The 13,244-nt window shown below is 40.2% G+C and overlaps 1 protein-coding gene across 4 annotated transcripts in view; it reads left to right on the top strand.

Moving 5' to 3' along the window:
• The window catches only part of NINL (ninein like), a 102,596-nt gene that overhangs the window by 71,109 nt on the left and 18,243 nt on the right, over positions 1 to 13,244 (top strand). For all 4 annotated transcript variants that reach the window (XM_042462200.1, XM_042462178.1, XM_042462190.1 and 1 more), the window contains exons 9-13: positions 231 to 367; positions 2,141 to 2,281; positions 7,220 to 7,394; positions 8,974 to 9,084; positions 10,748 to 10,837. In XM_042462200.1, the coding sequence (XP_042318134.1) occupies positions 231 to 367; positions 2,141 to 2,281; positions 7,220 to 7,394; positions 8,974 to 9,084; positions 10,748 to 10,837 (654 nt within the window). The remainder of the gene's footprint in view (positions 1 to 230; positions 368 to 2,140; positions 2,282 to 7,219; positions 7,395 to 8,973; positions 9,085 to 10,747; positions 10,838 to 13,244) is intronic.

Below are 13,244 nucleotides of genomic sequence, written 5' to 3'. Positions count from 1 at the left end.
TCACAGTGGAGGTATGGTGTTTCAATGATGCATGCGTCCTAAGAGCCACGCTCCAGTCCTTAGGGCTGGTGTGTGGCTTTGGTGTGACTTCTGGACTCTTAGGATGCATGCATCATTGAAACACCATACCTCCACTGTGACTCAAAGCAGCTTTATTTTGGCTGTCTGTAATAGGCCTTAGTTTTCCCTTGATTTTGAGAAGTTCTTTACTTTACTTTTCTTTTTTATAGAGTCTGGATGTCAACATGGAGGAGAAAGTGAATCTCTTGGAGCTGTCTATGGCCCTCAGTGATGAACTAATGGCTTCTAAGAGCCAACTTCAACAGGCAGCTTTTGCCACCTTTAAACATGAACTTCACCATCTAGAGTAACTATAAATATTCCCTTTCATTATTGAGTTGAGTGGGCAGATAGGTCCTTAGATTTTCTTTATATACATATTTGCCACTTCCCAGTGGTACTGTGCTGTATAGCTGCAGCATATCTGTGGAAGTATTGCAGCCATGATTGTGTGGTCTTACCTCTTCTGTCATTGTTCTTCATACTGGTGATATCATATTCATATGTGTAAAAAAACACACCAATTGGTTGCATATTTTTACAAAAACATCTTGCAACTATATGGGGTCAGATCACAGAGAAGTGGCTTCTGCATGGTGCCGGACACATATGAAATTGGTTCAGTTGGCTTTAACATTTCTCTCTGTCAAGTATCTGTGATGCCTTAACAAGACTGGTACTATTTTTACACTGCCTATACCTCTACAAATGTGTGATTTTGAAACTTGTGAATATCACAATGAATGACACAGTTCCCATTTTTAGTCCTTTGCATTTAAGAAGTGGTTGCATAATGGTATAGGACTTTTATCACACGGACAAAAAAGACTGGAGCATAGCGAGATGCTCCATCAATATTATGCAATCGTGTGGTTTTTCACACGACGCTGCGCAATATTGCAATTATCGTATGAATAAAGAGAATTTCGAGCGCCACTTTTTATTCACTGATTTTCCTGTGAATAAAAAGCAATGCTAGAATTCCACTTTATTCATGCGATAATCGCAAGATAATCACAATATCATGCAATATCATGTGAAAACCTTCGTGCTGTTGCGTGATATTGATGGGAGCATCCCGCTATGCTCCTGTCTTTTTTGTCCATGTGATAAAGTGTATAGTTAGGTGTGGTGTAGTGGTTTGATTGTTGGACTATGACTCTGGAGACCAGGGTTAAATTTCCCACTCAGTCATAAAAACCCATGGACCTTGGGCATGTCTTTAGCTCTCAGTCTCCAGGGAAGGCAGTGGCAAACCTCCTCTGAATCAGAATCTTGCCAAGAACACCTCATGATAGGTGTGCCTTAGGGTCCCCATAATTTGGAAATGACTTGAAGGCACACAACAACTACAACAACAACTTGATTGAGACGCCTTTAGGTCAGTGGTACCCAGTATGGGGTTCTAAGATGTTTTCTCTGTACAAATTGTGTATTGAGATGAAGGGAAAAGCAGAGTAGTAGGTATCATCATCATCATCATTATCATCATCATCATCAAATTATGTACATTAAAACTGTTATATCAGTTATTTACAATAGATGCGGTCTAATAATATCAATAACCACAGACATCTGAATGTCCATTGTATACTATAGATTTCCACAGTTCATTCAGTGATTACTCCTCTATTTCCCTTTCGTTTCCGTACTCTTCATGAAATACTTTTAACATTATTATCGATTTCCTGGGATGTTATAACCTGGTTTATATCTGTAGAGTAGTAGTACTCATGGTATAAAATAATTGTATTATTTATGGAAATATAACATGGAAGTCTACTTCAAATAGCTTCTTTTTGGGGGGTGTTTTTTAAAACAACAAAATATAGTGTGATGAATGGGCATGGGCTAACCTTTATTTTTTCTTCTTCTTCTTTTATTTCTTAATTCATAATATTCCTTTGTTAAAGAAAATCAGTATGGTTTTGGCATATATTTTAATGTCTTTGTAACATGCAGATATAATTTTAAATTTTGATTCTGATTGGTCTTTGCACAAATGCTGTGGGAAAGGGTCAGAAACTTAGCAGCATAATATTTCTAGATAATGAAAACAGCACTTTAACTCTCCTTGCAGAGCTCAGGTGGAACAGATCTCCAGTGACAGAGACAAAGCAAGGATTGAATTAGAGAAGGTGGAAAAGTGGAACTTTGAGCTTTCTAAGGAAGTGGATGATACCCATAGTGCTCTGGAGTACCACAATGAGAGTAAACTGAGGTATATGAACCCACATTTAGACATCTTTCTGTGATGTGTTTTATGAGCATATCTGAAGATGCATGTACCTGGAAGATTGCCATGCAAACCAGTGGAACTTTCCCTTCCCTTTATAAACTAATATCACACAAATGTATTTTAGTATGTTTTTTTATTTTCATGATGACTGTGAAGGAAATGATGGAATGTAAGTTGAATTTTCTCTTGATTTTGTACATATAGCTGGCTACCCTATGTTTCTTCATTTCTCTTCCCTAATTTCTATGTATAGATGTCTACCCTGTGTTTTCTTCATTTCTCTTGCCTAATTTCTCTGAAGAGCAACTTGTCTAAAGTGTGGTTAAAATTAGAATTGCGTAAATAGATGTTTGAACAGACAAAACATGAAGATGGCCAGACCACAGAACAGGAGGTCTGTTTATAGCCTCAAACTCTTGTGGGATTTTGTGCCAAAGTGAGATTTGGCCCAAGATCTCCCAGGGGAAATCACAAGATGGCTGAGAATCACAGTCATTGCAAGATTTGCCATCCTGAGATCAGAATGTGAACCTCTTGTGTGGCACAAATATCCACACCCCAGCTTTTTTATAATGATGGGTGGACTTAGTTCCCAATTATTAGGCAGCCCTATGGGTAAATTTTGCAAGCAATGTGAAGAACCTTGAATACTGCTCTTGCTGCTTCTGTGCAGGATCTGAAGATGGAAATCCAGCAGACCTTGATCTTTCATTAGCCTAATTGGCCGAGGTTAACACAGGTCCAAAACACATTGCAGAAATAATCCAGTTTGAGACTGCTTTAACTGCTCTGGCTCAGTGCTAGGAAATCCTGGGAATTGCAGTTTATTATGGCCCCAGAGCTCTTTCTGACAGAGAAGGCTCAATGTCTCACAAAATTACAGTTCCCAGGATTCCCTAGCGTTGAGCCAGGGCAGTTAAAGCAGCCTCAAAGCGGATGATTTCTGCAGTGTGTTTTGGACCATAGTTTGCAGCCTTGAAGGAACTGGAAGAAGAGAAAGAGAGCTATAGCTTGACAACAGAGCACATGTTTTTCATATAGAAGTTCACTGCCATCACCACTTAGAAATTTTGGCTAACAATTTGTGGGAAAGATTTCTCTTTGCCTGAGATTATAGAGGGCATTTGCTAGTCGGCATAAAAATAATAATGATAATGATGATTTATTTTATTCATTTATATCCTGCCTTCCTCCCAATAATAGCACTCAAGGTGGCTAACAACACATTTGAAACAATACAAATTGTAAACTCTACAAAAGCATTAATAAAAGTATAAATTTAAGAATCAAAAACATTTAAAGTTAATATATTAGATATTAAAATATTAAAATTCATTTAAAAAAGCATATTAAAGCCTTTAAAACAGTATCACACACCATTAAAGGCCCAACTGTAGTTAGTTTCTGAAGCCTGATTGCACAAAATATTTTGACTTGATGTCAGAAGGAGAGTAGGGATGGGGCTATCCTGGTCTCCTGAGGAAGGTAGTTTTAAAGCCTGGGATTAGCCACTGAGGGAAACCTCTTCTTTGTTCTCACCATACAAACGTAAGAGTGTGGTGGTCAGAGAGAAGGGCCTCTTCCAGGAGATCTTAAAGCTCTCATAGGCCCATAAAGGGAGATATAGTCCTTCAATAACCTGGACCCATGCTGTATAGAACTTTATAGGTCAAACAACAACACTTTGAATTGTGCCCAGAAATGGACAATTGTTCCCAGTGGAGTTGTTGCAACAAGGGAGTTGTATGCTCTCTGTAGCCAGCTCCAGTTAACAACCTGGCTGAAACTCTTTGGGCCAACTGTAGCTCCTGAGCACTTTTCCATTTCAGCCCCACGTAGAACACATTACAGTAATCCAAGCAAGATGTAACCAAGGCATGTACCACCATATCCAGATCTGACTTCTCCGGGAATTGGCACAGTTCAAATGCTAGTTTTAATTGTGCAAAAGTACTCCTGGTCACTGCTGGAACCTGGGACTCCAGGCTCAGAGCTGAGTCCATGTACAGACAAACCAGTTTTTCAGAGGGACTGTAACCCCATCTAAAACAGACTGAATCCCTATTCCAAGATCTGTCTTTCAACTGGCAATGAACATCTCTGTCTTATCTAGATTAAGCTTCAGTCCATTACAGGTGCCAGACACCAGCTTAGTACAGGAGTTGCATCCTTGGAATTGGGTGGAAAGGAGTAATAGTGCTGGGTATCATCAGTGTACTGGTGACACCTGACCACAAAACTCTGGACAATCTCTCCTAGCAGTATCATGTTAATGTTAAATAGCAGGGGAAATGAGACTCAACCTGGAGGGACTCCATAGCGCAGTGGCCAAGAAGTCAAATAGGAATCCCCAACACCACTCTCTGAGAACACCTCACCTGGAAAGAACGGAGCCACTGTAGAACAGTAATAATAATAATAAAATAAAAATAATATTTTTTATTTGTATTTTCTCACCTCTCCCAGATGGATCGAAGCAGGATTACAATCAAGCAACAACAACAATATACAAGAATAAAACATAATATTTATTGTTAAAAACAGTTTTAAAACAATACATCATCCTAAATAGAAGAGTGGGGTGAAGTTCTTACAAGAGATTGGGTGGGTAGGCTTGCCAGAAGAGATCTGTCTTAACTGCCCTTTTGAAAGCCTCCAAGGAGGTAATAAGATGGATTTCTTCTGGAAGGTTATTCCATAGTTTAGGAGCCACTGAAGTAAAAGTTCTTTGGGAGGTTGAAACCAATCTAGTTGGATGCGCCTTCAACAGATTTTTCCCGGAAGTTCTAAGAGTGCGGGGTGGACTATATAGGGAGAGGTGTTCCTTTAAGTCTTTTGGGCCTGAGCCATATAGGGCTTTATAGGTAATAACCAACACCTTGTATTGTGCTCAGAAGCTGATAGGTAGCCAATGAAGATCTTTCAAAATAGTTGTTATATGGTCAAATTTCGAAGAACCAGTGACCAATCTGGCTGCCGCATTGTACCAATTGAACCTTCCAAACTTGGTTCAAGGGTAGCAACCTAGAAGGATACCATTGTTAATAGTATCAAAAGTACCAAGAGGTTCAACAGAACCAACATGGACACATTCCACTGCCAGTTTCCTGTGTAGGTCATCCACAAAAGTGACCAAAGCTTTCTCTATCCCATAACTAGACTTGAAACCAAACTAAAATGGATCTAGATAATCTTCCTCATCCGGGAATGCATGAAGTTGAGTAGCCACCACATGCTCCAGTGCAGTGTTTCCCAGACTTTGGTCCTCCAGATGTTTTGGACTTCATTTCTCAGAATTCCTGATTGTTGGCCCAACTGGCTAGGGCTTCTGGGAGCTGAAGTTCAAAACACCTGGAGGACAAATGTTTGGGGAAGATTGCTCTAGTACCTTGACTGAAAATGGAATACTAGAAACTGGTTTACAGTAATCCACTATGGTAGGATCCAGGGAAGGTTTTTTAGAAGAGGTCATACCACAGCATCTTTCTGGTGTGTTGGGCCCCTGCCTTGCTGTAAAGAGTTATTAATCACTTTCCCACTCAACCAGGCCTCCTCTGTCTTGTTTAATATGCCAGGATGGGAATGGGTCTAGGACACTTGAGATGGTTCTCACTTCTCCAAGGACAGATACATAATCTGATTCAATATAAGGCAACTTCCTTTGTTCATAAAACAACTGCCTGAAAAGCAAACATTTTCCCTTCTGATGTTTCTTCCAAATGTGAAGAACATAAATATATATAAATATAAATATAAGTACAGCGCGCCTGCGCCATACGCGGGCGCGCCATACGCGGCTTGAGCATACGCGCTCAAGCCGCCGGGTGGCGCGTGCCATTCAGTTGAATGGGCACGTGCGCCCCGCACGCTGCCACGCCACCACGGCCACCGTACACAAGCCCCATTGGAAACAATGGGGCTTGAGCATAGGCGGAATTCGCCTTACGCAGAAGTATCCGGAACGGATCCCTGTGTAAGGCGAGGACGCACTGTACTGCACTTAGGGCGGAAAAATGAAGTGCACAGATATAGGATGGGGGACACCTGGCTTAAGGAGACAACTTGTGAAAGGGATCTAGGAGTCCAAGTAGACCACAAGTAGAACATGAGTCAACAGTGCGATGCGGCAGCTAACAAGGCCAATGCGATTTTAGGCTGCATCAATAGAAGTATAGTGTCTAGATCAAGGGAAGTAATAGTGCCACTATATTCTGCTCTGGTCAGGCCCCACCTGGAATATTGTGTCCAGTTCTGGGCGCCACAATTCAAAAAGGACATTGAGAAACTGGAGCGTGTCCAAAGGAGAGCGACTAAAATGGTGAAGGGTCTGGAAACCATGCCCTATGAGGAACACCTTAGGGAGCTGGGTATGTTTAGCCTGGAGAAAAGAAGGTTAAGAGGTGATATGATAGCCCTGTTTAAATATTTGAAGGGATGTCATATTGAGGAGGGAGTAAGCTTGTTTTCGGCTGCTCCAGAGACTAGGACCCAGAGCAATGGATGCAAGCTGCAGGAAAAGAGATTCCACCTCAACATTAGGAGGAACTTCCTGACAGTAAGGGCTGTTCGACAGTGGAACACACTCCCTCGGAGTGTAGTGGAGTCTCCTTCCTTGCAGGTCTTCAAATGGAGGCTGGATGGCCATCTGTCGGGGATGCTTTGATTTGGATTTCCTGCAAGGCAGGGGGTTGGACTGGATGGCCCTTGTGGTCTCTTCCAACTCTGTCATTCTATGATTCTAGGTGTACCTTCACTTTCCAAAATTAGTACAGTGGAGCCTTGCCTTATGTGAGGGATCCGTTCCGGACCCTGCTGCGTAAGGCCAATTCTGCCTATGCTCGAACCCCATTCAGTATAATGGGGCTCATGCTCTTAGTGTACCTTTCTTCATCACATTACAATTATGCTTCCATTTTTCAGATACCTTGAGCAAGATTATAGAGGAAAACTGACCGTTTTGAAGTCTGAAGTGGAGATGGAAAGGGAGCAGCTCTTGCAACAAACTAACCATCAGAGAACCAAGTTAGAAGCTGAAATTAAATCTCTTAAAGAGGAAGAGTCCAGTTTGAGGGGAAAACTAACTTTGGTCATCAAAGTAAGGATTTAGAGCATTTGTGTCTATGATATGATTGTGCATATTGTGCAGTTCAAATCAAATTACTGCAGTAAAAAGCTGAATTGTTTGATTCATAAGACTGGCTTAATTTATATCAATCCTCCCCTCCTCTCAGTTTTTACAACTAAATCTACTTATGACATGAAACAGAGTCAATGCCCATTCTTCCTCTCCCTCTCCCTCTCCCTCCTTTGATCCTTCACATACCCATGAAGTCAAAAAAGTTGGCCCTTTCCTAAACTGATAATTACTGGAAGTTGTTTTCTAAATTTTCTGAATTCTGTGCTCCTACAGAATAGTAGGATACATAGAACATTAATTATAGGAGTTCTAAATGATGTCTGACTAAAATTAAAGCTTGGGCTCCTCCAGGATGACAGTGTGTGCTGATTTGTCTCACACTGTTTTATGTTCTTTCTTCTTATATCTTGTTGCTTCCTTATCCAAACACTCTTTAAGGCAGGGATAAGCAACTGTGGAAGGTTGGGGGAAGGATACATTAGCCCCCTGGGAGTCATTGGAGAGCTACATCTGCTCCCATTAAAAATAACAAACAAACAACAAAAAAAAAGGTTTGCACTCAATTGCCTGTATGGGCTATGAGGGCGATTTCACTATGTTTTGCATTTCAACTAAGATCTCTCCCAGACCCAAATTGACCCAGGGAACCCACAAAATGTGACGGTAATACATTCCATACCCCCAGTGGATATTTTTTGGCAAAGCAACAGGGGTTGCTGTCTGCAGTTGCTTAAATCCATGGATGGCAAGCCTGTGGATATTGAGAGTCTGCCGTACTAACCCTTCCTGACATGGGACTTGAGCAGATGGACTGCTTGGAGCAGTCTCTGGCTGCTCCAACCATGAGAGCGCCCTGAGTGGTGTTGGCCCAATGTGATCACAAGCCAGCCGCCACTGTGATCTGCAATGGACCGCCAGCAAGAACCTTATTTGGTGCTCCTTTTGTGGCCCGGATTGGGCCATCTTAGGCAGCTGCAGCACAACGTCAGCCCGATCTGGGGTGCATTCGTCATCTGAACACCACACCCTTGAATCAGCCTGAAGGCAGTGCTCTTGACCCGTCTGTTTCGGGCCATGGTTGCCTTGTCTGGAAGAGCCCCTTAGTACAACCTTTCTAGGAGAGTGCCACTTCAGAATGTAATTAAAGGAAATGAATGAAATAAAGCATTGATTTATTAAGTTTCCCATTCCAAAAATATGGAAGCAAGTGCAAGATGTGGATTCTGTAGCCTAGCTTCCTCCTTGTTACCCATTCTATGTTTGGGATATGCTAGTTTGTTGTTTTTGGTTCATTGTTTACGAAGGAGAGCATTTCAGATATGCAGTCCTTGCCAATTCTAAAGTGGTACAGGTTGAAGTGAGTTGTTACATGGTGATAATAATTTCTTAATAGCATTGCTTATGAATGCAAAGTCTTCAAGATTCAGCATGTTGCTGTAACCCCCTTATTCTATATTGCAAAATGAATCAGAGCAGCAACATGCTTTATATGTGATTCCAGTTACTTTCTGGGTGTTTGTTGTTGTTGTTTTTAAAGGAAAACAGTCGCTTACAAAATGAAGTTGCTGAAATGGTTCAAAGACTGGCTGAGTCTGAAAAACAAGTATTAAAGTTTCAGAAGGATCTTGATTTCTTGTTGAAAGACAAGGTAATGTTTTAATGGTTAAACTTCCTTTCCTCTGTGTTTTAGGTAGTTGCAAGTGTTTCTTGGACCTTTGGGGTCTGTGTGAGAAACAAGTGTGATATTAATTATAGCCCTGCATATAAAAGGCAAGTGCTTTATTAAAGTAGAAACTACCAGTGTTTTTTGGGAAGGGCAGAAGATCATGGCTTCTTTTGTTATTGTATCCACTGTTTTAAAAATTGTATCCCACTTTTTCACTTCAGGTGGCTTGTGAAGATTTATTTTAAAACAAGTAAAGATAACAATGAAAACACATTAAATAATGCAACAACAAACAGGAAAAGGACAGCAAGACAGTTTAAACATTAAAAAACAGAATAAAAGAAAGGAAAAATACAGCAAACGCACACACATAAAAGGCATAAAGCAGTTTTTGCTTGGTGCCTAAATGTTAATGACTATTATTATTATATAGTCATGATGATAATATAATATAGTTGTGTTAGTCTGTAGAATCAGTCCGTAGAGAGATCTTGTAGCACCTTTGAGACTAACTGAAAGAAAGAAATTGGCAGCATGAGCTTTCGTAGATGAAGTCTATGAAAATTCATACTGCCAATTTCTTTCTTTCAGTTAGTCTCAAAGGTGTTACAAGATCTCTCTACTTTATTATTATTATTATTATTATTATTATTTCACTTTCCCCCAAAAATTGGGTCACAGAGTGCCTTACAAATTAAAACAGTACAATCAAAAACATACAGATATACACATTTAAAATAATGACTGTGTTTCTAAGGAGGGGCCAATTATCTCTGTCTGCTAGGTGTGTTACAGGAACTAGAAGTCTTTGGCTCTACATATCCTGGAGAGCAGTCTCCCCTCCACCATTGCATCTGCACCGTGACTCAGCCATGCCCTGACAATTCTAATAATGCAGAGTAGAGCAACTTCATTTCATTTTGCAACTTCATTTCATGTATATACTGCTTCATACCACCTAAGCAGTCTATAAGTGGTTTACAATTGTAAACTAATTGCCATAATGTGTGCCCTTTTGGAGGTGATTGAACTCAAGCTTTCATTCATGGGACTTATGCTCCAGCAACATCTGGGGGTCACACCCTTAGAATAATGCCATCCAAACATGAACAGATTTAGAGATCCCAGCTCACCCCAAGCAGTTTTATTCCTTGTTCAGACGTCTTTCAGCATATAGGCAATTTCACTGAGACTCTGAGAATGATTAGGAGAAAATGCCTACCTTCTTCAAGTCCAGTACTAGATATTTTGGAGTTGGGTGCCATCTCTTATCACCCAGTGAGAATGCCTATCTGAGCTGCCCTTTTCTGTTTTCATCTTAATGGGAGTAAGGTGGGGGGAAGAGACATGAATTGGTGACAGGGCTTCAGAGTTTAGTTTTTGCAGATCATGGCACCAACCTTTATGTAGAATTTCGACCTCTTGAATTATCATTGTGCCTTCATATTGGTTCCTAATTACAAAAGTAAATACAAATAGTTGAAAGTGCCTTTTCTTGAAGTCAATGGAACTTCCAAAGGAAAGTCTTTTAAGACCAAATTGTACATCTATAGCTTCCTGTTTCTGAATACCTTAGCTGTTTTGACAATGAATGAAAGTACGAAAATATTTCTACAACGTTTTTTATTTCCTTTGCTTGTTTTAGCTAGGACTTCTGGATCCACATAGCACTGAGTTCTATGATCAAGAAGAGCGTTTTGCTGAAATCATCAAAGAATATGAATTACAGTGTCGGGTAGGTGATCTCTACTTGATGTTATAAATTATTTGGTGTGGGGAAGAGGTGCACAGCAGAAAACCTGGACATGGAGGATTAGTGAGAGAACTGTTTGCATTTAGGACATCATAAAAATCAAGGAGCCAGCATGGCGTAGTGGCCTGAGTTTTGGATTCTGACTGGAGATCAGAGGTTGATTCCTTGGCCATGGAAACCCATTGGTTGACCTTGGGCAAGTCACACATTCTCAGCCCTCAAAACACTTGTGATAGGTTCACCTCAGAGTCACCATAAGTCAGAAACGTTGTGAAGGCACACAACAACAAAATAAAGGCTTAAATCTTTCTCTTCTAGCGTAGTTACAGAACCTTTTACTTTATGCTAATACCCATTAAAGAATGACACATGATTATGAAGACTTTACACCATGGAAGGCAACTTCACAAGGTCCAGGGGTTTCAGGATCTATCATGGACTCCTCCTGACTTTGAAAATAAGCTAAAATAGTAAAATACCAAAGAAGGAAGGAAACAGTTATACATTTCTGGTTTTATTTTGAGAGGTTTATTTTGCGAGGCCCACACTTCATTTTATCATAAAGGTGAACAATTTTCTTGTCAAACAAAATCGTTTCTTTGATCATTGGGAAGTCGAGGGCCATAAAAATAGTCTTGGAGCTTCATGTGGCCCATGGTCTGTGGTCTACTCTTGCCCTACATACTGGCTCAGTTCGTACACATCCCAAAGCACAAAATTGGCTATTTCAGGGACTGAACCACATTTGTTCTGCTTGCAAAACATGTGCTCTGTTGCTGAATTATAGTTGTTCCCAAAGTTAAGGTAAAAGTGTGTGTCATCCTGAGCATCTTGGAGGAAGGGTGGGAAAAGAATATACAATTCTGAATTTCATGTCCCAGACAGTGGCTTGAAATCAGAGTTCAGGGGCCTATTTGGTAGAGAAAAATGCTGGAACTGCCAGCATCTTTCACATAGGAAAGAACATAGGACCAGCATAATATATCACTTGTAAGAGATCTGAAAGAGAACCTCTGTGTTTTCATTTGCCTCTTGTGTTCCCTTCCCAATTCAATTCTTCCTGTTTTTCCAAATTGTCAACATTTGCTGCTGATATATTCATAGAGGGTAAAGGTGAGCAGTTAACTTCCAAGTGTGTATTTAATTCACATGTTTGTTACAGTATATTCTGTTCTTACAGCCTGCATGATGTCTTGTTGCAGTTTGAAATCTTGGATGTTTACAAGCATTCTTGTTTCTTCGAATGCTTGAATGTACATTTCCATAGGCTTGTATGTCAGATTTGCTTTTCATGCTGTTTGTGTTGAGTGGGTCTTATCCCTTAGTTCTTTAGTCGGTTTGCATACATCCATTGTTACCTTATGATATAAGCAGTTTAGGTCTTCAGTTTACTTTTGAGACTCTGTCTCCCAGGCTGTAACAGTCTCAGATATTTTTGAGAATGGAGTAATACCCTTTCTTTTCTTTTCTTGAGCAAGTATGTTTAGTTTTGCAACTATACTACAAAATGTAAGCATTCCTGAAGTAGGCTGTGTTACAGTTAATTTTTAAAGTGCATGAGAATAAGTGTTAACTTGTTCTGGGGGATCTTATGGAGTTCTCATATATAATTTTTTTCTAAGTTATTGCTACCTCTGTTCTCATACATTCTCTGCTCCATGAATCCTTCTGATGGTGTAGGTATGCTTTAGTTTGTGTTTCTGCTATTATGGTGGCTTCATCATATAAAGTATGTTCACACATTCTAGTCCAGCTTTACCAAAACCAATACATAAACATTTTAAAAACAAAATGCTTCATGGAATGTTTATGACCAGTATTAAAACTGTCTTTTTCTGTCTCCCATTTCACTCCGATTCCTTCCTCACCACTATGTAACTATACACGTTTACCTGAGACTTTTGTAGTGTATTCCATCATTGGATCTGAGGAAGTGGAATGTGATTCAATAGAACCTGATCATTTTTTAAAAAAAAAATTGGTCTTAGAAGTACCACAAGACTCCCCTTCCTCCTCCTCCTCCTCTTCTTGTACTGAAACATATTAACACAGATAAGTCTAAAAAAGCGATATAATGCAATTTCTGTTTCATACACACCATTCTGTTTAAAAAGATTTGGAAGATTAAGAGTACTTTATTTTCAAACCGCTGTAAGCTGACAAAATCTAGATCAAACTGTAGGACAACTGCAGGACAAAACTCAGCCCAAAATGTAGGACATTTAAGGTCCTCCATTTTTCTTAAATGTCCTACATTTTGGACTGAGACGGGTTACAGACCGCCATTTAGGGTTAGGAAGGGGCATGCTAGGGTTAGGAAGGGTTGCCCTTTCCTAACCGGCCCCGTTCCCAACACTCGCGAAGCGCATCCTAAATGGCAACACCCATC

The sequence above is a fragment of the Sceloporus undulatus genome, chromosome 1 (genome assembly GCF_019175285.1).
Source record: "Sceloporus undulatus isolate JIND9_A2432 ecotype Alabama chromosome 1, SceUnd_v1.1, whole genome shotgun sequence".
In the NCBI taxonomy this organism is placed as follows: domain Eukaryota; kingdom Metazoa; phylum Chordata; class Lepidosauria; order Squamata; family Phrynosomatidae; genus Sceloporus; species Sceloporus undulatus.
Note: the sequence above shows the minus strand (reverse complement) of the source record. Positions and strands in the feature narration are given on the sequence as shown.